This window comes from Pan paniscus, chromosome 5 (genome assembly GCF_029289425.2).
Source record: "Pan paniscus chromosome 5, NHGRI_mPanPan1-v2.0_pri, whole genome shotgun sequence".
Taxonomy (NCBI): domain Eukaryota; kingdom Metazoa; phylum Chordata; class Mammalia; order Primates; family Hominidae; genus Pan; species Pan paniscus.
In genome coordinates, this window is record NC_073254.2 from 163,820,691 (window position 1) to 163,846,072 (window position 25,382).

The following is a 25,382-nucleotide window of genomic DNA, read 5'->3' on the forward strand; positions in this document are numbered from 1 at the left end:
CTCAAGCTACAACTGAGTTCACATTCTGGCTTCATCACTTATGGACTTTGTACCCTGGGGCAAAAGTCACTTAACTTTCTGTTCTGTAATCTCCGCTGAGTAGAAAAGGGTAATTGTATGTCTACTTAAATCTGCTATAAGGATTTAATGAGTAAATGTAGGTAAAATACTTGGAACAGTGCAATTATTATTGAGCCTTTACTATGCTAGGCCCTAAAGACGTTCAAGTCAGCAAGACAAGGATCCTTGCTTTTGAGTAGGTGACTGCAGTCTGGTTCTAGAGATAGATGAAAATAAGAATTCACAATTCAGCATAACTGAGTAGAGTAGTGTGTACAGGATACAGTGAGAACATTCGGAATGATCCCCAGTTTTGAAGAGTATGAAAATGTTTCCTAGAGGCAGAGATGGTGTAGGGTCCCTCAGAGCCCCCCACTTTCTTTCTGTGTCCTGACTAACATAGAGTGCCTCGACCACTCTGTGACCTGGCCAGCTGCATGGGTTTTTTTTTCCCCCTGTAGGCTTAAAGTTAAGCCTGGGCCTTGAACATTCCCAGGCACTGATAAAGTTGTGTAGGTTATTGCTTCAAACACTGAAAGATCAAAATATGTTACTAAACACATAGAAACTAGCCCCAGCCCTAAGCCAAATTCCCTAAACCCTCACAAACTCCATAACCTGACTTCTCACTGCTGGCATACCTACGTAGAAACATCTCTTTTCGCCCTGTCCACTTAAGCACTCTGTATGTAACTTCTCTAATAAATGCTTTGGACTGATCACCCCAGCGTTTATTGCTTCTTTCTTTGGAATTCTGTCCAGCCCCATCTCGGGATGGTTTGGGGCAGTCCTTCACAGGAATTCCCCTCCTACCCCTTTTGGGTCAACTTAGCTTCAGCTAGACTTGGGTTCAGCCAGAAGAAACAGATGGCTAAACTAGGACTTGGCAAACAAGGAGAGGAGAGAAAGAAAGAGCCTTTTAGATGGGCAGGAGAGAGCCAATGTCTTTCAGGTACATTTGGGAACTGCACAGTTTCATAGGGCTGGATCATGAGTGGAATGTGGGGGAATAAGGAGACATGGTGTTAAACTGATGGCTGGAGACCAGAAGATATAAAATCTTGGTTGCTCTGCAAAAATAGTTTATCCTGAAGCCCAAGGGTAGACATCAAGGGATTTTTTTTTTTTTGAGATGGGGTCTCGCTCTGTTGCCCAAGCTGGAGTGCAGTGGCGTGGTCTTGACTCAGTGCACCCTCTGCCTCCTGGGTACAAGCAATTTTCCTGCCTCAAACTCCCAAGTAGTTGGAACTACAGGTGTGTGCCACCATGCCTGGCTAATTTTTGTATTTTTTAGTAGAGACAGGGTTTTGCTATGTTGGCCAGGCTGATCTTGAACTCCTGGCCTCAGGTGATCCGCCTGTCTTGGCCTCCCAAAGTGCTGGGATTACAGGTGTGTGCCACCACGCCTGGCCCATCGAAGGATTTTATACAGGAAAGTGACTTGAGTTTAAAATGATAAATTTGATAAAATGAATAACGAAGTGATACATGTGGATATTTAGAAAGCAGGATGAACAAAATTTGCTGGTTGACTGCCTCAGGGAGGTAGTATAGTATATGGATAAGGGAATGGCCTTCCTAAACAAGCCTGATGGACTACACTTCTAGGCTTTATTCTACTTACTGTGTGACCTTAAGTAAATAACTTCAATTCTCTGAACCTCAGATTTCACATCTGCAAGATTGGTTTAGTGTCATTTAATTGTACTTCACTGGCTTGCTGAGGGAATTAGACATCATGAATAAAAAGTGCTTAGCACTGTGTGTTTAGTGTTTAGAATGACAAATATATAAAGTAAGCAGGCTGGCCACAGTGGCCTGTAATCCCAACACTTTGGAAGGCTGTGGTGAGAGGCTCACTTGAGTCCAGGCGTTCAAGACTAGTCTGGGCAACACAGTGAGACACCTATCTCTACAAAAAATAAAAACATTAGCTGGGCATAGTGGCACACACCTGTGGTCCCGGCTACTCAGCAGGCTGAGGTTAGAGGATTGCTTGAGCCCAGGAGGTCAAGCTGCAGTGAGCCATGTTTACACCGCTGCACTCCAGCCTGGTTGACAGAGCAAGATCCTGTCTCAGAAAAAAAAAAGCAGAATATTACTCAGAAGAAAAAAACAAACAAGCAACATGATTAGGTGGCCAGGCTCTAGTTAGGCTCCTTAGGTTTAAATCTCTGCTCTGCCATTTACTAGTGATATGACCTTAAGAAAGGGTATCAGTCCGTTCCCACACTGCTGATAAAGACATACCGGAGGCTGGGTAATTTACAAAGAAAAAGAGGCTTAATGGACTCAGAGTTCCAAGTGGTAAGGAGGCCTCACAATCATGGTGGAAGGCGAAAGGCATGTCTTACATGGCAGCAGGCAAAAGAGAATGAGAGCCAAGTGAAAGGGGAAACCTCTTACAAAACCATCAGACCTCATGAGACTTATTCACTTCCATGAGAACAGTATGGGGAAAACTGCCCCCATGATTCAATTATCTCCCACTGGGTCCCTCTCACAACACATGGGAATTATGAGAGCTATGATTCAAGATGAGATTTGGGTGGCGACACAACCAAACCAAGGTGGGGACACAGCCAAACCATATCAGAAGGTAACTTTCTTATGCTTTTGACCTAAAGAACGATGAGGTGCATAAGTGTTTCAGCCTGCAGAGTGGCCTGACAGGCTGGCAAGCGTAGCCTCCAGCCTGAAGCCAAAAACATACATTCTGAGGGAGGGACAAAGTGAAAGGGAGCAGGGTGGTAGAATATACATATTTAATAAGCTATAGGAGGAATCATGAATATTTATGAAAGGAGAAACATGTACATGTGCAATTGAGCTTCATTGCCCCTTCATGGGTCCTAGGTACAAACAATGGGGCATCAGCATGATCTGAAGAGTTTTCAGCCTCTGATGTCAAAAGGTGAAGTAGAGGCCAATAAAACCCTTACTGTGCCTGCTCCGTAGATTGGCCAGAACCATTCCATAGTGGGTAGTCTGTTAGGCAAAAAAGGGAAGGCAGCAACAGGCTGATATCAGTGGTGGAGTCTTTTGAAAGGGATGGTTTCTATTTATCCCTTAGGGAAGAAAGCCTGATCCTGGTTAGTGAGGGAGGGGATATAACAAGGCAAAGCAAGAACTCAGTTTTCAAGGTTACTCTGGGTCCCCTTGGCCAAAAGGGAGTCCGTTCAGTCAGCTGGGGGGCTTAGTACTTAATTTGTATTTCTCTTGCCTCATTTTTAGGATTTGTAAGATGCTGAAGATAATTGCGTCTCTTTCATAGTGTTGCAGTGAGGATGAAATGAGATGATTCAGATAAAGTGCCAGAACATTAATTCATTTAAATAAATACTTACTGAGCATATATGCCCCATGCGTCAGGCCCCTGATGATACAGCAGTAAGTACAACTGATTGAAAGGAAATGAAAACTGCCCCCTTGGATCTTTTAATTCTATATAACGAATAATAACAACGAATCTCTGGCACATAGGAGTGCTATGTATTATCTCTGTTACAAAGCAATATCCTAAGACAAGTTTTATGGTCCTAACCTAAATTATTTCTATATATATATATTTTTGAGACAGAGTTTCGCTCTTGTCGCCCAGGCTGGAGTGCAATGGCATGATCTCAGCTCACTGCAACCTCTGCCTCCCGGGTTCAAGCTATTCTCCTGCCTCAACCTCCCAAGTAGTTGGGATTACAGGCACCTGCCATCACACCTGGCTAAGTTTTGTATTTTTAGTAGAGACGGGGTTTCACCACGTTGGCTAGTCTGGTCTTGAATTCCTGACCTCAGGTGATCCACCCGCTTCGGCCTCCCAAAGTGCTGGGATGACAGGCATGAGCCACCGCGCCTGGCCTATTTCTATAATTTTTATTGTAATAAAATAATAATACTCCACAAATACTTACAGTGATAATGCCTACGGCATAAAGACACAATCCAAGGTAACTCATTCATTGAGAGGTCACCAGAAACTGGGAAGTGGGGGAAAGAAATTTGAAAAAAAGGTCTGCTGATGAAAGTGATTGCATTTACCACACACTTTCGTCCAAGAAAAGCTATGTGAGTACGCCAACACCGGCCTGAAATCTTCCTAAGAATGTGTGCTTATAGCCTATTTGTTTAAACAGGGGGAGAAAGTTAACATTCAAACACCAGAGATTCTGAATATATTTTATTAGTTCAAATGCCTCTACAGTTAACAGAGTCTCGGGGGTTTGGTTAACAGGGCAGATGAAAGCAGTTCATGAAACAGTGGAAAATATAACCTGATCAAGTCTGATGCAGTCTATAAAGGCAAGGCCCCAGCCTCCGTTGCTACGGCAACCGACTCCGCCCCCACCCGGAGAGGGAACCTGAAACTTGGCGACCCCAGCACCCCAGCGGGGTGGTCGCCTCCCTTCCGTGTCCGCGGCTTTGTTTTTTATGGTTGGGAATAGGTAAGGGACACAAGTCAAGGGGGATGCTAGATTCGTCCCCTCTGGTCTCCGTAGAGGGAGCTATAAAAGGTTCGTCCACAAGCAGAAACCCCTCTGTGGCGCCTCAACGTTAAGGACCCCCACGATTCCCTTTGCCCGGGGGAGACTAAAAGCCGGAAAAGTACAGCCCGCCCAGGGGTGGGAGCCGAGCTAGCCCCACCTCCCGGTGGCTTCTCGCGATCGTGGAGACGCAGCAAGCCTATGTAACTTCCGGTCGCGACCCATCAGCTCCTCGGCGATTGGTCCGTTTCCACGGCCGGCTGGGTGACGTTATCGCCGGGTCCTGGGGCTGCACGTGTGGTGAGGCCTACAGAAGCGGCCTTCAGCTGGATCTTGGTCTCCCCGCCGGACTTCGAGGGTGTCATCGTCGCCCCTGTTGGGGGTGAGCGCCGCGCGGCTGCAGCATGGTGAGCAAGCCTTGCTTGTTTCGGCGGCCGAGCGCTGTGGTTTTGCAGAGGCCAGGCTGCTTCCGGTAATACCTTGGCTACTGCGGCCTGGGTCTGGGTCATGCCAGAGGCTGCTTGCGGCACGGTACCCCGAAATGGGCCACCGTCACCACCCTGGGCATTCTTTGCAAGTTACAGTCTCCCACCGCCGAGCCTCCCTGGGATGTGGCCCGGAGAGGAGAATGGCCTTTTTGTTTTATCCCTGGGAGCCTGCAGCCCTGCGTGCTTTCGGTTAACTAAAAGCTGGTGACTGCCGACACAAACGCGCAACCCTGTGCTTCTTGGGGTCGAGCAGAGGGAGCTGCTGGTCTCCCTCAGCGTTGGAGTGGCAGGTGTCTGCCTGTCTGTTTCCTCTGAGAAAGGGAACTTGTGGGAGAGCATAAGGTTGTGCCCAAAGTAAAGCCACTTAATTGGTTTCCCAGTTTAGAGAATTAAAATTGAATAGCGAAGTAAGAATGTAGAAAGAGGTGATGGATCTTATTAAACTTTAGCTGTTTGTGTCGTGATTTTATTTACTGGTTGGTAGATGCTCTGTGTGGAGCTGTCTACTCCAGATTATGTTGTGGCAGGCTTCTTGTCATTCTAGTTCAGTCGGCCAGGGGCCTTCCCTGAGCAGCCAGTGTAAAGTAGCTTTTAAGGCATTTTCACGTCACTGTCTTATATTTTCTTCACCGGAAATTATCTTGATTTTCTTGCTAAGAACAGGGACTTTTATCTGACTTTCCCACTTCTGTATTCTCAGTTCCCATAACAAGGTCTGGCACAAAGTAGATGCTCAAGGAATGTTTGTTGAAGGAAGGTTAAGTATGGATTCTGCAGAACACAGCTGATGTTGCCTGCCCTAGAAGTGTAGATTTTTAAAAAGTATCTTTAACATGACTACTAAAGATGCATGTGTGGACTATGGAATTATTCTCCGTCTTTTTGTTCTGTTTTAATTAATTGTTGTGATTTTGTTCCTTTGAAGCCTCACAGGAAGAAAAAGCCCTTTATAGAGAAGAAGAAAGCTGTGTCTTTTCACTTGGTCCACCGGAGCCAACGAGATCCTTTAGCAGCAGATGAGACTGCACCCCAGAGGGTTCTGTTGCCCACACAAAAAGTAGGTCCTGTTCTTTAGCCAGTCAGTTTGTAGGTAGACAATAGTTTTTTTTTTCTTTTTTTTTTTTTTTAAATAAATAGAGTCTTAGCATGTTGCCCAGGCTGGTCTCGAACTCCTGGACTTAAGCAGTCCTCCCAGCTTGGCCTCCAGAAGTGCTGAGATTACAGGCATGAGCCACCACGCCTTGCTATGTTAATAGTTTTTAATAAATTGTTAGCCAGCTGTTATTCTCAGATAACTGATATTCTGGGAAATAATCTATAAGTTAATTTTCAGTACAATTGGTGATTTTTACATCATTCACATTATTTTGATTGGGAAGACAAAGATCTTTATTTGAGATGTTTAAACGAGCAAATCTTGTAGAATAATGGTAAATATTTACCAAAGCACCAGCTACAATGTGGCATGATGTTATTTAGGGCACCGATATATGCTCAAACTGTGCTTTCTCTAAGATCCTGCCGTTTCATAACCGCAAACTGCATTTTGCCTCCTGGTTGCTCATCTTAGGAAATGTAAAATATCTGAGCTCCTTGGTTAGCTCAGGGAACTTTGCAAGGGAGCCTGGAAAAGATTGACTTAATGTTAGACTCTACTTATTAAGACTCTTAATGTTACACGACACTTATTAAGTGTAGATATTATGAAACAGAGTGTTGGGAAACAGAGTACTGGGGGACATGGGCCACGTTTAGCTTTTCAGTAAAGCCAGTTTTGTTGTATGTTGAGAAGGGTTTTTTTGCATATAAATACAAGAAATTGTACTTACCTTTCAAGGCGCCCAAATCTCTGTTGCCCAGGCTGGCATGCAAAGTGGCTCCATCTCAGCTCACTGCAACTTCTACCTCTTGGGCTCAAGCGATCCTCCCACCTTAGCCTCCAGAGTAGCCGGTACTACAGGCACACGCCACCTGGCCTGGCTAATTTTTAAAATTATTTTGTAGAAACGAGGTCTCACTATTTTGCCCAGGCTGGTCTTGAACTCCAAGGCTCAAGTGATCCTCCTACTTCAGCATCCCAAAGTGCTGGGATTATAGGCATGAGCCACTGCACCTGGCCCCCCAGGTCTTTTCTTATAACCCTCCAAATAGATGATAAAATAAATTGTATGTTTGTTTCTTGACTCAAAATGTTGCACAGAAATGTCTAGTGGAAGGAGCAATTGTTATTTATTTTTATTGCCCTTTTAAAAGCATGAATGTTTTCATTCCATTTGAATGTTACGTAGCACTCTGGTTTTGAAGCTGTACATTTCCTGTTTGTCAAGAATTCTTTGTCTTTTTCCCATCAGCCAAAATGTTCATGTGCCATCTGCCTCCTACTTGGAAAGCTGTACTCATTGTAATATTCCCATGCCTTATCCTTGGAAGGCTTACTGATTCCATTTTGTTTATAGATAGTGAAGAAAGTACTAATTCCATTTCGTTTATAGATAGACAATGAAGAAAGGCGAGCAGAACAGAGGAAGTATGGAGTGTTCTTTGATGACGACTATGACTACCTGCAGCACCTGAAGGAACCATCTGGGCCTTCAGAGCTTATTCCCTCAAGTACCTTCAGTGCACACAACAGGAGAGAGGAGAAAGAAGAAACACTAGTAATTCCAGTAAGGCTTTTCAGCAATTTAATTGTAGGAGTGAGGTGAAGAAATCATTTTTGAATCAAGATATCTGTTTGGGGCAAGAAATGGTGTCCGTATGAAGAGCACAAAGATAGACCAGGCCTCCACTTAAAATTATATATGTGTATGCATGTGTATACCATCAGGAGAGAATAGGTCACGTCTTCTCTGGTGGCAGGTGTCAACAGTAACAGCCTTTTTATAGGTTCAGAACTTTTGATTGATAGACATGGCCACGTTAGACAGCACTTTTCAATAGGAGAAAAGCAGCTGACATTCCACATGTTAACAACATAACTGTTTTCAGGATCATAAACTCTTGTTCTAAGATAGGACTTAACTTTTGTGGAATATTCAGATCTTTAACACTTTTGTAAAAGCTGCAGGCTACTCATAAGCGAACAGAATGAGTGGATGATAATAACATTCCTGTCTTGTAAACAAATGTTCGGTCCACTTTAATACCTTCTCTTTCAGGACAAATGATAGTACGTGTTTATATGAAATTAGTGCTGTTAGTCTAAGTTCTGTTTTCTCCCCTGTTTATGTTAAGAATGCCCATGTTGTATGCCTCCGTGACCTTATTTTTAATTTGATGTAGAGTAAATTTTCCTGTGGGAAACTTTTATATCACCTAGCACTTTAAAAAAAGGAGACATTCATTAGGTTTATAAGCAAAAGGTAAGAGATAGAAAGGGCACCAGTTTACCCTGCTCCTCATTCCCCAATTCTGTCATGGTCTAGGCATTCCTTTCCTTGGGGAAGATGTGATTGTAGTTCTTATAGGCAATAGCTTGTTGCTTAAGGAGACTCAGAAAGGTTAGGTTTCAGGATACCATCCCAAAGAAAGGTAATAACTGCAGCTGCTCGTTCACTAAGTAGGTTGTGGCTCTTTTGTAACGCCCCAAATCCCACCACATCTCTGTCATAGAGAACCAACTTCTTTATTCCTTCTTCCTCAAGGCTTTATTGGTAGTAGGGACTTATTGGCTCACTTGCTTCTATAACCTATTGAAGGAGAGAAGGGGTTCCTTAGTGGCTCAACTTGTTTATCTAAGGGAGAAAATTCTTAGTAAAGTCTTGCCTGGCTTGTATTGACCAGTACAAGACTAACTTTTGTTGTTGTTGTTACTGTTGTTGAGACGGAGTTTTGCTCCTGTTGCCCAGGCTGGAGTGCAATGGCACGATCTTGGCTCACCGCAACCTCCGCCTCCCGGGTTCAAGCGATTCTCCTGCCTCAGCCTCCGTAGAAGCTGAGATTGCAGGCATGTGGCACTGTGCCCGGCTAATTTTGTATTTTTAGTAGAGCCGGGTTTTCTCCGTGTTGGTCAGGCTGGTCTTGAACTCCCGACTTCAGGTGATCTGCCTGCCTCGGCCTCCCAAAGTGCTGGGATTACAGGCGTGAGCCACCGCGCCCGGTCGTACAAGACTAACTTTTAATCCTTAATTCATTTTGAGTAAAAGCAATCACTAATTGGCTTTTTAACAGGATAAGGCTCTTAAATGGACACTTCAGTGACCTTTGCAGGGACAGCTGAATTGTATTTAAAAACAGAAGTGTGGTTGGTTTTCTGAAGAGCTATGAAAAAATATGGATTAGTCCCATATACTTTTTTTACTTTAATTTGTAACACACCACCAAATTCGAGTAGATTAGAAATAATGAATAACCCCTGGAAACAGTGTAAGACAGTGTAAAAAGGCAGTATAGAAATGATTGATGCTTGAGCAGGCCCTGATTTTGACATGAAAGAAAGAGGGTGGTGCTGTTGTGGAAAGTAGCTGGGCAAATGTCATGTAGTTGAGAACTACTGCAACCAGTGAAAACACAGCACTCCTCTAAAAACAGAGTAGTTTCTCTTTAAACTCTTAATCGTGTATGTGATTGACTACTTTTCAAGATTTGAAAAATATCTCACAAAGGTAAATTCATTTAACACAAACTGACCTTGTGTTTAACCCCAAACTTCTAAGGATAAATATCACAAAGGTACCTTTTTAAAAACCTAAAAGACTATGTAGATTTTACTACAATTTTAAGTAATTAATAATGTAATATCCTTAAAAAACATTAAATTGTACACTTTAGGTGAATTGTATGTGAATGATGTCTTAGTAAAGCTGTTTTCTTAAAAATATACTCTACAGCAAAATAACATCTTTGCCCATGTTTGTGCTACTGAGAAACTCATTTTGGAAGCCATAACATCTTGCTGTATGTACACTGCCATATGTAGCCTTTACTCATGCTCCTCAGAGGCTTCCAATTCAGAGAGCTTTCTCAGTGAGCCAATGAGGATGCACATTCCAGCTTTGTGCCTCCTCCTGGGCTGAGGATAGGGCAGGTGGTGAGGTGCACAGAGATAAATAACACATGGCGGTTGTCCTCACGTTATGAACTGTTTGGTCAAGGAGAGGAAACAAGCATAAGAACCAGTCAGAGAATGTAGGCTACCAAGCACATGTTTAAGTAGATTGCAGCGTGTGAAGAAGGCGGGAAGTTCACACAAAGGGAAGTTCTAGGACAGTGATCAGAAAGGGCTTCATGTCGGAGGGTAGGAACCGAGCTGGCCACCAAGCAGTGGGTACTGTTGACAGGAGAAGGAACATTTTCAGTCAGACTGCCGAGACAGTGAGCACTGTGGTTCCATGTCAGGCACATGCATGCCAAGTAAAGTGTTTTGCATTATTACATGACTGAGGAATGAACTTGATTTGCATGGTCATATAGAATAACTGAGAAATTTGGATACACAGAGTAGGCCTTGATTTTATAGGTCCTTGAGAACCAGGGCCTTAAATACAGAGTGAAAAATTGAGACCTGTCAGAAACTCAAGAAGGTCACATGAAAAACTATTAAAGGAGCTTAATCTTGCCATGGGTATGAAGGTTGTAGTAGATATAGACTAGCTATATGAGCGGTTGCAGTCATTTATGTTTTGGTTAACTATAAATGAGGTGATGCCCCAAAGAATAGAGTGAAATCACTGTATGTAAGAGATTTCAAGGGGACATAGGACAGAGCAAAATGATTTATAACCACCCGAGGATTTAAGATTGCCAGTTCATACAAGGGCTGTGCCATTACTAGAGATTAGGACATTATCTCTAGTTTAAGAGGAAAAAGTTTAATTTTGTTTTGAAATTTCAGGCAAGTGGAGTTAAGAAACTCTGGGATTTGAATCCCAGAATCTTACTTACTGATCATTCTCAGGCAGGTGGGCCATTTAAACTTTCCTAGTTTTCGTTCTTTTGGTAAAACATGGTGATACCTCATGGGATCTGAGGGATAAATGGAATAATTTGCTAGAGAAGGCATTGTGATGTATTATAGAGAGTTACTTTTGGGTTTATGATGGAATATATATGTTTAACATATATACAACCTGGAGCACAGGTGAGAGAACACAGAATGTAGTTGTAATAGTTTCCTAGGACTGCAGTAACAAATTACCACAAACTAGGTGACTTAAAACAACAGAAATTTCTTCCTTCATGGTTCTGGAGGTCAGAAGTTTGAGATGAAGGTATCAGCAGGTTTGGTTTTTTTCTTGGGGGCTTAGAGGGAGAGGCTGTTGAATGGCTCATTCCTAACTTCCAAAGGTTACCGGTGATCATTCCTTGGAATTCCTTGCCTTATAGAGGCCTCACTCCAGTCTGCTGTCATCTGCACATGGCATTCTCCCCTGTGAGTCTCTGTCTTCATGCGGTCTCGTTATAGGACCATGGTCCAGTAAGACCTCATCTTATTATAGTTGAGAGGACCCTATTTCAAATATGGTCAGTCTAAGGTTCTGGATGGACATTGATTTGGGGGGGACTTCAACCCAGTACACTAGTTAAGAAGAATTTCCAAATAAACCTAACCATTGTGCAATTTCTTTTTCAAGAGCACTGGAATTAAGTTGCCTTCATCAGTGTTTGCTTCAGAGTTTGAGGAAGATGTTGGATTGTTAAATAAAGCAGCTCCAGTTTCAGGTATTTTTAATTGCTTTATCTTTTCATATGGATAAATGTATTTTGCAAAACATAAAGAAATGATGTAGGATTTTTCTATCCCCAGTAAAGTATTGAAACAATTGAGATATGTCTGGAATTCAGATCAGGGATTATTAGGAAGGGATGAATGTGATCTTTGTATTTTTGTATTCCTACCATCAAATCTTTATATCTTTTGAGTTCCTGTTTGGAGAGGAAAGTGGGGAAACTATTCTTGGTAATCTAGTTAGGAGAATTGTAACCTTCACATAACCTCTTGCAAAGATAGTGGTATTAATTATTCATTACTTGTAGTGTAATTTTGAAAAATAATCTGTTTTTCAGAATTTCTCCCCAGAGCATACAGGTATTTTTATGGAAGTTCATTTTGCCATCTACACATATATTGGGGGAAATTTTTTATTTTTAATTTGTAGTACCAACACTGTATTTCAGAACAAACACAAAAGTCCACAGAAGTGGTGTTGGTATTTTCTCCTAAGTTGCCTTAATTATTAACTAACACCTGTCCTGTGGCATTCATTAATTAATTTATTCTACAGATTTTTGAGTTGCCACTGTCTGTGTGGCAGGGCCTTGGGTTAAAACAGAATAAAGCATAGTCTCTGACCCAAGAATTTACCTCATTTGGGAAAAATAAACAATAAATGATAAATTACGGTATAGATGGATATTAATAGTGGGGTGAGTAGCACCAAACCCAGCCTCACAAGGTTGGGCAAGGCTTTCTAAAGAAGGTGATATCTAGTTTGTTTCTTAAGTAAAAGTTAGGTAGGTGGAAGAAGGAGGGGAAGGGGTGGGGACCAGAGGATGTTCCAGACAGAGGACTGTATGTCCTAAGGCAAGAGAACGTGAATATAGGTAACTATACACATTTTAGCCTGCCCAGAAGGAAGGGTATGGATTAAAAAGAAATGAGGCCGGAGGGTTAAGTAATGGCCATGTAGCAGAGGGTGTTGGAGGCCATGTCAGATGATAAATTTGGAGTTGAAAGTTTTTCATGAACTTGAGTTTTTTGTTTTCATTTTCTGCTCCTTGTGGAGCAGGGCTAAGTCCTAAGCAGTGTGCCCAGAGTCAGCCCTAGTATATTTATAGATGGAAGAACATATCTGAAGAAACAGGTAGGTATTTATTAAAATCTCAAAGTCAGAAAATACTGAAAGTATAACAGTCTAAAAATTGTTCATTTGAGTTATTTTTAATAGGTGAATTTAAAGCCCAGTTTATTCTTGCAGACAAAAGCTTTGAATTATGCTAGACAAAGTTAAACATTATAGATGTTTAATGGAACATTATTTTTACCAGTGGATATTAAAAGGAGAAGCATCATTTCTTTTTTCATTTTTTTTTTAATTATACTTTAAGTCCTGGGATATATGTGCAGAATGTGCAGGTTTGTTATGTAGGTATACATGTCATGGTGGTTTGCTGCACCCATCAACCCATCATCTACATTAGGCATTTCTCCTAATGCTATCCCTCCCCTAGGCCCCCATCCCCCAACAGGCCCCAGTGTGTGATGTTCCCCTCCCTGTGTCCATGTGTTCTCATTGTTCAACTCCCACTTATGAGTGAGAACATGCGGTGTTTGGTTTTCTGTTCCTGTGTTAGTTTGCTGAGAGTGGTGGTTTCCAGCTTCATCCATGTCCCTGCAGAGGACATGAACGTGTCCTTTTTAATGGCTGCATAGTATTCCATGGTGTATATGTGCCACATTCTCCTTATCCAGTCTATCATTGATGGGCATTTAAGTTGGTTCCAAGTCTTTGCTATTGTGAACAGTGCTACAATAAACCTACGTGTGCATGTGTCTTTATAGTAGAATGATTTATTATCCTTTGGGTATATACCCAGTAATGGGATGGCTGGGTCAAATGGTATTTCTGGTTCTAGATCCTTGAGGAATCGCCACACTGTCTTCCACAATGGTTGAACTAATTTACACTCCCAACAACAACATAAAAGCGTTCCTATTTCTCCACATCCTCTCCAGAATCTGTCGTTTCCTGACTTTTTAATGATTGCCATTCTAACTGGTGTGAGATAGTTTCTCATTGTGGTTTTAATTTGCATTTCTATAATGACCAGTGATGATGAGCTTTTTTTCATGTTTGTTGGCTGCATAAATGTCTTCATTTGAGAAATATCTGTTCCTATCTTTTGCCCACTTTTCAATGGGGTTGTTTGTTTTTTTCTTGTAAATTTAAGTTCTTTGTAGATTCTGGATATTAGCCCTTTGTCAGATGGATTGATTGCAAAAATTTTCTCCCATTGTGTGGGTTGCCTGTTGACTCTGATGATAGTTTCTTTTGCTCTGCAGAAGCTCTTTAATTTAATTAGATCCCATTTGTCAATTTTGGCTTTTGTTGCCATTGCTTTTGATGTTTTAGTCAAGAAGTCTTTGCCCATGCCTATATCCTGAATGGTATTGCTTAGGTTTTCTTCTAGAGTTTTTATGGTTTTAGGTCTTATGTTGAAGTCTTTAATCCATCTTGAGTTAATTTTTGTATAAGGTGTAAAGAAGGGGTCCAATTTCAGTTTTCTGCATATGGCTAGCCAGTTTTCCCAATGCCATTTATTAAATACGGAATCCTTTCCCCATTGCTTGTTTTTGTTAGGATTGTCAAAGATCAGATGGCTGTAGATGTGTGGTGTTATTTCTGAGGCCTCTGTTCTGTTCCATTGGTCTATATATCTGTTTTGGTACCAGTACCATGCTGTTTTGATTACTGTAGCCATGTAGTATAGTTTGAAGTCAGGTAGTGTGATGCCTCCAGCTTTGTTCTTTCTGCTTAGGATTATCTTGTAAATTACTTTGGGCAGTATGGCCATTTTTATGATATTGATTCTTCCTATCTATGAGCATGGAATGTTTTTCCATTTGTTTGTGTCCCCTCTGATTTCTTTGAGCAGTGGTTTGTAGTTCTCCTTGAAGAGGTCCTTCACATCCCTTGTAAGTTGGATTCCTAGGTATTTTATTCTCTTTGTAGCAATTGTGAATGGGAGTTCACTCACGATTTGGCTCTCTGTTTGTCTATTATTGGTATATAGGAATGCTTGTGATTTTTGCACATTGATTTTGTATCCTGAGACTTTGCTGAAGTTGCTTATCAGCTTAAGGAGATTTTGGGCTGAGATGATGGGGTTTTCTAAATAGACAGTGATGTTATCTGCAAACAGAGACAATTTGACTTCCTCTCTTCCTATTGGAATACCCTTTATTTCTTTCTCTTGCCTGATTGCCCTGGCCAGAACTTCCAATACTGTGTTGAATAGGATTGGTGAGAGAGGGCATCCTTGTCTTGTGCCAGTTTTCAAAGGGAATGCTTCCAGCTTTTGCCCATTCAGTATGATATTGGCTGAGGGTTTGTCATAAATAGCTCTTATTATTTTGAGATATGTTCCATCAATACCTAGTTTATTGAGAGTTTTTAGCATGAAGGGGTGTTGAATTTTATCAAAGGCCTTTTCTGCATCTATTGAGATAATCATGTGGTTTTTGTCATTGGTTCTGTTTATGTAATGGATTACGTTGAACCAGCCTTGCATCCCAGGGATGAAGCCAACTTGATTGTGGTGAATAAGCTTTTTGATGTGCTGCTGGATTTGTTTTGCCAGTTTTTTATTGACGATTTTCGCATTGATGTTCATCAGGGATATTGGCCTGAAATTTTCTTTTTTTGTTGTGTCTCTGCCAGGTTTTGGTATCAGGATGATGCTGGCCTCATAAAATGCGTTAGAGAGGAGTCCCTCTTTTTCTATTGTTTGGAAGAGTTTCAGAAGGAATGGTATCAGCTCCTCTCTGTACCTCTGGTAGAATTTGGCTGTGAATCTGTCTGGTCCTGGGCTTCTCTTTTGGTTGGTAGGCTATTGCTGCCTCTATTTCAGAACATGTTATTGGTCTATTCAGGGATTCCACTTCCTCCTGATTTAGCCTTAGGAGGGTGTATGTGTCCAGGAATTTATCCATTTCTTCTAGATTTTCTAGTTTATTTGCATAGAGGTGTTTATAGTATTCTCTGATGGTAATTTGTATTTCTGTGGGATCGGTGGTGATATCCCCTTTATCATTTTTTATTGTGTCTATTTGATTCTTCTCTCTTTTCTTCTTTATTAGTCTGGCTAGCAGTCTATCTATTTTGTTAATCTTTTCAAAAAACTAGCTCCTGGATTCATTGGTTTTTTTGAAGGGTTTTCGTGTCTCTATCTCCTTCAGTTCTGCTGTGTTTTAGTTATGTCTTGTCTTCTACTAGGTTTTGAATTTGTTTGCTCTTGTTTCTCTACTTCTTGTAATTGTGATGTTAGGGTGTCGATTTTAGATCTTTCCTGCTTTCTCCTGTGGGAATTTAGTGCTATAAATTTCCCCTTAAACACTGCTTTAGCTGTGTCCCAGAGATTCTGGTATGTTGTGTCTTTTTTCTCATTGGTTTCAAAGAACTTATTTATTTCTACCTTATTTTTGTTATTTACCCAGTAGGCATTCAGGAGCAGGTTGTTCAGTTTCCAAGTAGTTGTGCATTTTTGAGTGGATTTCTTAATCCTGAGTTCTAATTTGATTGCAGTGTGGTCTGAGAGACTGTTTGTTATGATTGCCATTCTTTTGCATTTGCTGAGGAGTGTTTTACTTCCAATTATGTGGTCAATTTTAGGATAAGTGCAATGTGGTGCTGAGAAGAATGTATATTCTGTTGATTTGGGGTGGAGAGTTACATCACTGTCTATTAGGTCTGCTTGGTCCAGGGCTGAGTTCAAGTCCTGAAGATCCTTGTGAATTTTCTGTCTCGTTGATCTGTCTAATATAGACAGTGGGGTGTTAAAGTCTCCCATTATTATTGTGTGGGAGTCTAAGTCTCTTTGTAGGTCTCTTAGAACTTGCTTTATGAATCTGGGTGCTCCTGTATTAGGTGCATATATATTTAGGGTAGTTAGCTCTTCTTGTTGCATTGTTCCCTTTACTATTATGTAATGCCCTTCTTTGTGTTCTTTGATCTTTGTTGGTTTAAAGTCTGTTTTATCAGAGACTAGGATTGCAACACTTGCTGTTTTTGCTTTCCATTTGCTTGGTAAATATCCTCCATTCCTTTATTTTGAGTCTGTGTGTGTCTTTGCACATGAGATAGGTCTCCTGAATACAGCACACTGATGGGTCTTGACTCTTTATCCAATTTGCCAATCTGTGTCTTTTAATTGGGGCTTTTATCCCATTTACATTTAAGGTTAATATTGTAATGTGTTAGTTTGATTCTGTCATTTTGATGCTAGCTGGTTATTTTGCCCATTAGTTTATGCAGTTTCTTCTTAGTATCGATGGTCTTTACTGTTTGGTATGTTTTGCAGTGGCTGGTACCAGTTTTTCCTTTCCATATTTAGTGCTTCCTTCAGGAGCTCTTGTAATGCAGGCCTGGTGGTGACAAAATCTCTCAGCATTTGCTTATCTGGAAAGGATTTTATTTCTCCTTCACTTACAAAACTTAATTTGGCTGGATATGAGATTCTAAGCTGAAAATTCTTTACTTTAAGGATGTTGAGTATTGGCCCCCACTTTCTTCTGGCTTGTACGGTTTCTGCTGAGAGATCCACTGTTAGTCTGATGGGCTTCTCTTTGTGGGTAACCCGACCTTTCTCTCTGGCTGCCCTTAACATTTTTTTCTTCATTTCAACCTTCGTGAATCTGACGATTATGTGTCTTGGGGTTGCTCTTCTCGAGGAGTATCTTTGTGGTGTTCTCTGTGTTTCCTGAATTTGAATGTTGGCCTCTCTTGCTAGGTTGGGTAAGTTCTCCTGGATAATATCCTGAAGAGTGTTTTTCAACTTGGTTCCATTCTCCCTATCACTTTCAGGTACACCAATCAAACATAGAGATTTGGTCTTTTCACATAGTCCCATATTTCTTAGAGGCTTTGTTCATTCCTTTTCATTCTTTTTTCTCTAATCTTGTCTTCACGCTTTATTTCATTAAGTTGATCTTCAATCGCTGATGTCCTTTCTTCCACTTGATCAATTCGGCTATTGATACTTGTGTATGCTTCACAAAGTTCCCTTGCTGTGTTTTTCAGCTCCATCAGGTCATTTATGTTCTTCTCTAAACTGGTAATTCTAGTTAGCAATTCCTCTAACCTTTTTTCAAGGTTTTTAGCTTCCTTGCGTTGGGTTAGAACATGCTCCTTTAGCTCCAAGGAGTTTGTTACTATCCACCTTCTGAAGCGTACTTCTGTAAATTCATCAAACTCATTCTCCATCCAGTTTTGTTCCCTTGCCGGCGAGGAGTTGTGATCCTTTGAAGAGAAGGGGCATTCTGGTTTTTGGAAATTTCAGCCTTTTTGTGCTGGTTTTTCCTCATCTTCTTGGATTTATCTACCTTTGGTCATTGTTGTTGGTGACCTTTGGATGGGGTTTCTGTGTGGACGTCCTATTTGTTGATGTTGATGCTATTCCTTTCTGTTAGGTTTATTTCTAACAGTCAGACCCCTCTGCTGTAGGTCTGCTGGAGTTTGCTGGAGGTCAACTCCAGTCCCTGTTTGCCTGGGTATCACCAGCAGAGGCTGCAGAACAGCAAAGATTGCTGCTTGTTCCTTCCTCTGGAAGCTTTGTCCCAGAGGGGTACCCGCCAGATGCCAACCAGAGCTCTCCTCTATGAGGTGTCTATTGACCCCTGATGGGAGGTGTCTCCTAGGCAGGAGGCACAGGGGTCAGGGACCCACTTGAGGAGGCAGTCTGTCCCTTAGCAGAGCTTGAACACTGTGCCGGGAGATCCGCTGCTCTCTTCGGAGCCGGCAGGCAGGAACGTTTGAGTCTGCTGAAGCTGTGCCCACAGCGGCCCCTTCCCCCAGGTGCTCTGTCCCAGGAAGATGGGAGTTTTATTTATAAGCCCCTGACTGGGGCTGAGGCAGCATTTTGTTTCCTTTTTTTGTCTTGGAGTGTTCATTCTTTATTCTTCACTAGACTGAACTTAGTTCTTAATCATTCTTTTATCCTCAATATATTAATAGACTCTTGCTATCATAGGTCCTTATATTGTGAGTTAAGTGAATGAATTGTTGCTATCTTGGGAATTACTGCTCAATTTTTGTTTTCCTTCTAGGACCTCGACTGGATTTTGATCCTGACATTGTTGCAGCTCTTGATGATGATTTTGACTTTGATGATCCAGATAATCTGCTTGAGGATGACTTTATTCTTCAGGCCAATAAGGCAACAGGAGAGGAAGAGGGAATGGATATACAGTATGTGTGGTTTGTTTCAAAGCAGAGATGATGACCTAAGTGTTACTGCTTCAGTGGGATGGTAACCATAGAACGTTACAGTTGGAAGAGACCTTCAAGAGCATTTAATCTGAGACTTCTGTATTTTAGAGCAGAAAATGTGAGATTCATTGCTTTTCCTACCAAACCAGATTGATCAAACACCCTCACTCTTCCTGCCTAGACAAGAACCCTTCCTGAAATACCTTCCAATTTTACTTGTGTAAAGTGGTTTTGTTCTGTTACTTTTTAAGTTGTTTTGGTAGGTAATTTATGACCTTTACTTTAGGAAATCTGAGAATGAAGATGACAGCGAGTGGGAAGATGTGGATGATGAGAAGGGAGATAGCAATGATGACTATGACTCTGCAGGCCTATTGTCAGATGAAGATCGTATGTCTATGCCTGGAAAAACTCACGGAGCTATAGCAGATCACTTGTTCTGGAGTGAGGAAACAAAGAGTCGCTTCACGGAGTATTCGATGACTTCCTCAGTCATGAGGAGAAATGAACAGCTGACCCTACATGATGAGAGGTTTGAGAAGGTAAGGTCCCCACATAAGGGATGCTTTAGTACTATCTTATGATAATTTTTTTTTTTAATACCTGTCAGCTTTAGCCCAGGTTGAAGTGCTCACCAACCACAAAGTCAATCATAGGAAGTTTACAACTATCCAGCTATAGGTTCGTGTAGCCAGCATAAAGCAGAAGGGTATCAGTGCAGTACAGGAGCACAAAGACTGCAAAGGGAGCATAGAACTGTGCAGAAGAAGAGTAATTGCTTAGGAGGATGTGACTTTTCCAATTTACATCACACGCTTACACCAGGAGGTGGCTCAAATGATGCCTCATTCAACCCGAATGGATAACCAAAAGTAGCTGTAATAGTTTTATTCTCAGTAACTGTGGTAGGACAACTCACTTGAGTTTCTATTTGGCCCTTAAAACCCCCAGAAGTGGCCCTTAAACCCTCACCATCTCTAATGTTGTGCTTCTTTATTATGTATGTCAGATATGGATTTGTCTCAGATTAGAATGTGAATCCCCCAAGGGCAGAGTTTTTTATATTTTGCTCACGATACATCTGAAAGCCTAAAATGGTGTCTTGGCATGTAGTAGAAGTTTAAAGTGTTCCATAAATGATAAATGAATGAAGGAATAGTTTCCTTCAAGGTGAGTCTAAAGATAGAAGCAGTCCACTCGAGGACCTTGACGAAGCCGAGCGGGTTGAGGTTGATCTGGAAACTGGAACATCCTCTGGCCAAGTCAGCTGATCCGCCCGCGAGCTAAGTAGATGTTAGGCGCCTTGCTGTGTGCCTTGTTTTTTTTTGTTATTTTTCTTTTTTTATTTTTTAAAAAGAGAGATTGGGACCCAAAGCTAAAACTTTTGAGTGTTGAAAACAGCGTATCTCTTTATTAAAACAGAGCATAAAAGCACCTTAGTTATTGTCGTTTTCCCTTTACGTATTCTATGAGGCCAGTCACCCTAGTTTTGATTCTGGAAAGAACGTGTGTAGGTCAAAAGGAGTTGGCTGATCAAACGTTCTTATTTTCCCCCTTGAATTCTGACATCCTGATTCTGAATTTCTCCAACAGTAATCCATAAGATGCTATATTTCTGAAGTATTGGCCTGATTGAGCACATCAAAATTCCATTTCTTTCCATTTCTCATCTGGTGTTTTCAGACATAACTAACACTGAGGAATAGAATGGAAGTAGAGTATAAGACACTTTTGAAAGCTTGTATTTTCATATACTCGATTTGGTTCTGTTGTAACAGATTAGCTCCAGGGTTTATAATCCCAACCTATAGACTGTTTATACAGGTTTTTAATCCCACCTATCCTGTTGTTTGTTCTGTAGCACATAACACCTCCTAACATCATCTCTAATGTTGTGCTTTATTATGTATGTTATATATAGATTTGTCTCAGATTAGAATGTGAATTCCCTGAGGGCAGAGAGTTCTTTGTATTTTGCTCACGGATACATCCAAAAGCCTAAAATGGTGTCTTGGCATGTAATAGAAATTTAAAGTGTCCATAAATGATAAATGAATGAAGGAATAGTTGCCTTCAAGGTGAATCTAAAATAAAGGCTCTTACCTTGCTACCTTCTCACCTAATACTATTTTCCCTCTTCTCTTGAGGGAGAAACAAACTGTTGCTACAAATCTCACTCTTCAGGAGATATATCCCCCCCATTTACTCTTTGTCAAAGCTTAACAGTGTCAACACCATTTGCATAATATAGTAATTATTGTCTAAACAAGAACAAATATATACATTAGTAGGAGAATTTTCAGTTGCACAATCTTTTAGTTTGCATAACTAAGGAATATGAAAATATCTTTAGTCTAGGCATAGTGTCTCGTGCCTATAATCTCAGAACTGTGGGAGGCCGAAGCAGATGGATCACTTGAGCCTAGGAGTTTGAGACTGTCTTGGGCAGTGCAGACCCTGTTTCTATTTAAAAAAATAAATAAAATGGCCTGGTATGGTGGCATGTGCCTGTGGTCCCAGCTGCTTGAGAGGCTGAGGTGGGAAGATTGCTTGAGCCTGAGAGTTTGAGGCTGCAGTGAACTATGATCACGCCACTGTACTCCAGGCTGGGAGACAGTGAGATACTTAAAAAAAAGAAAAAGTATCTTCAAAAATGTTCTGACGTAATCTGTGCTGCCTAGCATTTTGTTCTCCAAGCTGAGTGGAATAATGCCTTTCATTTACATGTTAAATGGAAGCCTATTTTTAGGCTAAATGTAAGTCTTAAAGTACTGAGCAGAAATATCTTCCACATCCTATTGTTGCATTAAATCCCTACTGATATTTTAATGGTAATTGTGATAGTACCTGAATAACTATTGTGTAAGAATAAAGTTAATGTAAAAAAATTTTTAAGTGTGTAGTCTTACTGAGTACATTTGCTTTTCATGGTATCTTTTCTCTGTTTATATTCAAGTTTTATGAGCAATATGATGATGATGAAATTGGAGCTCTGGATAATGCAGAATTGGAAGGTTCTATTCAAGTGGACAGCAATCGCTTACAGGAAGTTTTGAATGACTACTATAAAGAGAAGGCAGAGAAGTATAGTGACTTTTCTTTCCTTGTTTAGCTGTTCTTTTTTTTTAAAAAGAAAAAATTCCAAAGAAAGGTCTATAGTATAACTGAATTGAGGAAAAAATTAACCTAGTCAAAATACATACTGAGAAAATGAAAAAGGAAAAAAGAAAAGGGAAAAAAAAAGATAGGGCGGAAAAAAGAAAGTGGTACATTTTCCATAAACTTGGGTCATGTATAGCTCATTGTTTTGCCTACATTTTGGTGTTGAATGTTCTGAAGTAGAATGTAATGGGAATATACGAGGAGCCACTTTCTCCGTATCTTTGACTGGAGAAGAGTCATGGTAGAATGTGTATTCGTTTATTAAATTTTTTTTTTTTTTTTTTGAGACGGAGTCTTGCTCTGTTGCCCAGGCTGGAATGCAGTGGTGCGATCTCAGCTCACCTGCAACCTCCGCCTCCCAGGTTCAGGTGATTCTCCTGCCTCAGCCTCCTGAGCAGATGTGATTACAGGTGCACGCCGCCATGCCCAGCTAATTTTTGTATTTTTAGTGGAGACGGGGTTCCACCATGTTGGCCAGGCTGGTCTCAAACTGTTGACCTCATGTAATATGCCTGCCTCGGTCTCCCAAAGTGCTGGGATTATAGGTCTGAGCCACTGTGCCCGGCCAATTTTTAATTTTTTTTTTTACTTTTATTTATTTTGCTTAAAAGTTTTGTTTTGATAGAAGCATGAATATTATTAGGGTGTGAAATATAAGGACAGGCTGGGCGTGGTGGTGTACACCTGTAATCCCAGCTGTTTGGGAGGCTGAGACAGGATCACTTGAACCTGGAAGGCAGAGGTTTCAGTGAGCTGAGATAGCACCTCTGCTTCCAGCCTGGGTGACAGGGCGAGACTCTGTCTCAAAAAAAAAAAAAAGAAATAAAGGGACACATTCCCCTTGGAAAATAAGATCGTGTTTCTAGTCTTTTGGGCTGAAGAATTATTCCAAGCATACGCTCTTTTCATCTTTCTGAAATGCCAGGTGTTCTGAGAAGTAGGTATTTACATCTCGTGGAAAGACAAGAATTTGTCTCTCCAGCTGGATTAGCAGAACTGACCAGCCAGTTATTTTGGCAAATCAGCATCCACATCAAGGTGACTCTTCTCTGAGAGAAACTGATGAAGTGTTCAAATCAGCTAGAAAGGTCTGATGTTCCATGATCACTATAATATATAGATCCCATAGCAGAAAAAGAAGCTATATAGTTTGAGTGAAATATTCGAATACTTTGCAGAGACAGATGAGTTATGCTTTTTTAGGCTTTAAAAACCTGTTTTCTTAGGAAGCTGCCTTGGAAAGACACAGCTAGATGTTACCTTCCTATCAGCCGAGTGAATGTCCAAAACTCACTGGAGGGAAGAGGCAGGGCTGGGTAGAACAGAGTTTGACAGAAAATAACGGATGGGTCACTGGAATATGTGCATTTAAAACATTGGTTTTTCCACAGCTAAAAATTGCAGTTTTAGTGACACAGTATAATAATAGGTCATTTTTCCCCCTCTTGGTCTTCACTTTTAAAAACTCGTCTAAAAGTTGTGTAAAATTGAATACCCTTGAACCCTTGGAGGATCAAGACCTGCCAATGAATGAGCTTGATGAGTCTGAGGAGGAAGAAATGATTACTGTAGTCCTTGAAGAAGCCAAAGAGAAGTGGGATTGTGAATCTATTTGTAGTAAGTATATTCACTTTATGATAGTAATTTTAAAGTATTAAAGTATATCAACTTTAGGCTGGGTGCGGTGCCTCACGCCTGTAGTAATCCCAGCACTTTGGGAGGCCGAGGCGGGTGGGTCACCTGATGTCAGGAGTTCAAGACCAGCCTGGCCAACATGGTGAAACCCCGTCTCTACTAAAAAATACAAAAATTAGCCAGGCATGGTGGCAGGCAACTGTAATCCCAGCTGCTCGAGAGACTGAGGCAGGAAAATAGCTTGAACCTGGGAGGCAGAGGTTGCAATGAGCCGAGATCACGCCATTGCACTCCAACCTGGGCAACAAGAGCAAAACTCTGTCTAAAAAAAAAACATATATCAACTTTGAAAAAATACATATATTTTAATAAGAGTTAGGCTTTTAGGAAATTTGTGAAAAATTATTTGGAAAGAGTAATATTCCAATACTGAGTTGTAAGCAATTTATAAAACACTGATCAGAGACTCCAGTGTTATTTTGCACTATGAAAACACGAGGTCAGAAATATAGTAGGAATTCAGTAATGCTTTGTGGAACTGAAAACATGCTTACTGATACATGACTTTTATTTGTTTGTTTAGGTACATACTCAAATTTATATAACCATCCACAGCTTATCAAGTATCAACCAAAGGTAAGTCCTAGTGTGCTGAGCTATTTGAAGGATGCAGTGCATAAAAAATAGAGTGCACATTTTTGCACAGTAACTTTTTATCTTTGTGGCTAGAGTGATATTAGAAAAAGCATCAACAGTATGTCATTAATGAGCTATTTTTTAATAGGAATGAGAAGTAACTCTAGTACCATTTTATCTGTATTTCAGCCCAAACAAATTCGAATATCTTCTAAAACAGGAATACCTCTCAATGTCTTACCAAAGAAAGGACTCACAGCAAAGCAAACTGAAAGAATACAGATGATTAATGGCAGTGATCTTCCTAAAGTGTCAACTCAGCCACGTTCTAAAAATGAAAGCAAAGAAGATAAAAGAGCAAGAAAGCAAGCTATAAAAGAAGAGCGCAAGGTAAAATATATTTTTCAAATGTGAGATTTACAAAGAGCTGGTGGAGGGGAAATTAGGGGAATTTTGTAAAAGCAGTCTGTATCAGTTTAAAGATGTGAATAATACAAGTATATTCTTGTACTTATAACAGGAACGAAGAGTGGAGAAGAAAGCTAACAAATTAGCATTTAAACTGGAGAAAAGAAGGCAAGAAAAAGAGCTGCTGAACTTGAAGAAGAATGTTGAGGGTCTAAAGCTATAGACAGTGGAGCATACAGGGCAAGGCACTTTATTAGGGGCTCCTCATCTTTGGTTATTGACTAGAAACTTCAGAAAGACAAAACTGTTTGCCATTTTTACTGGCAGATAAGAGGAAAATACAATATTTGTATTATTTTTATACTAGTAAGTGTCCCCTGCCAACCATCTTGTAAATATTGTAATACTTTAATTTTTAATATTATAAGCTTACATTTGCTCTGAAATAAATGACTTCATGAATGTGAAATGTTTGGATAAATTAAAGGAAAATATCTTCCTAACGTGAATGGAATTGGTGTATTCATTTATTTGTATGGTTGTCATAGTTGTTTTTTGCAGATGTTTTCAAATATTTCTTTGAATCCTCT

General features: G+C 40.7%; 1 protein-coding gene across 2 annotated transcripts; it reads left to right on the forward strand.

Moving 5' to 3' along the window:
• Nucleotides 1-1,074: 1,074 nt before the first annotated feature.
• On the forward strand, nt 1,075-25,295 carry LTV1 (LTV1 ribosome biogenesis factor). Of its 2 annotated transcripts, XM_003811548.5 has the most exons (11): nt 1,075-4,945; nt 5,952-6,083; nt 7,519-7,692; nt 11,599-11,686; nt 18,789-18,930; nt 19,238-19,493; nt 21,908-22,035; nt 23,591-23,730; nt 24,332-24,384; nt 24,574-24,774; nt 24,905-25,295. In XM_003811548.5, exons 1-11 carry the CDS (start codon nt 4,943-4,945, stop codon nt 25,013-25,015), a joined length of 1,428 nt encoding a protein of 475 aa, XP_003811596.1. In that variant the 5' UTR covers nt 1,075-4,942; the 3' UTR covers nt 25,016-25,295. The 2 variants fall into 2 exon arrangements, with proteins under 2 accessions (XP_003811596.1, XP_034818885.1); XM_034962994.3 differs by lacking the exons at nt 1,075-4,945; nt 5,952-6,083; nt 7,519-7,692; nt 11,599-11,686 and having other exon boundaries at nt 18,789-19,069.
• Nucleotides 25,296-25,382: the final 87 nt, after the last annotated feature.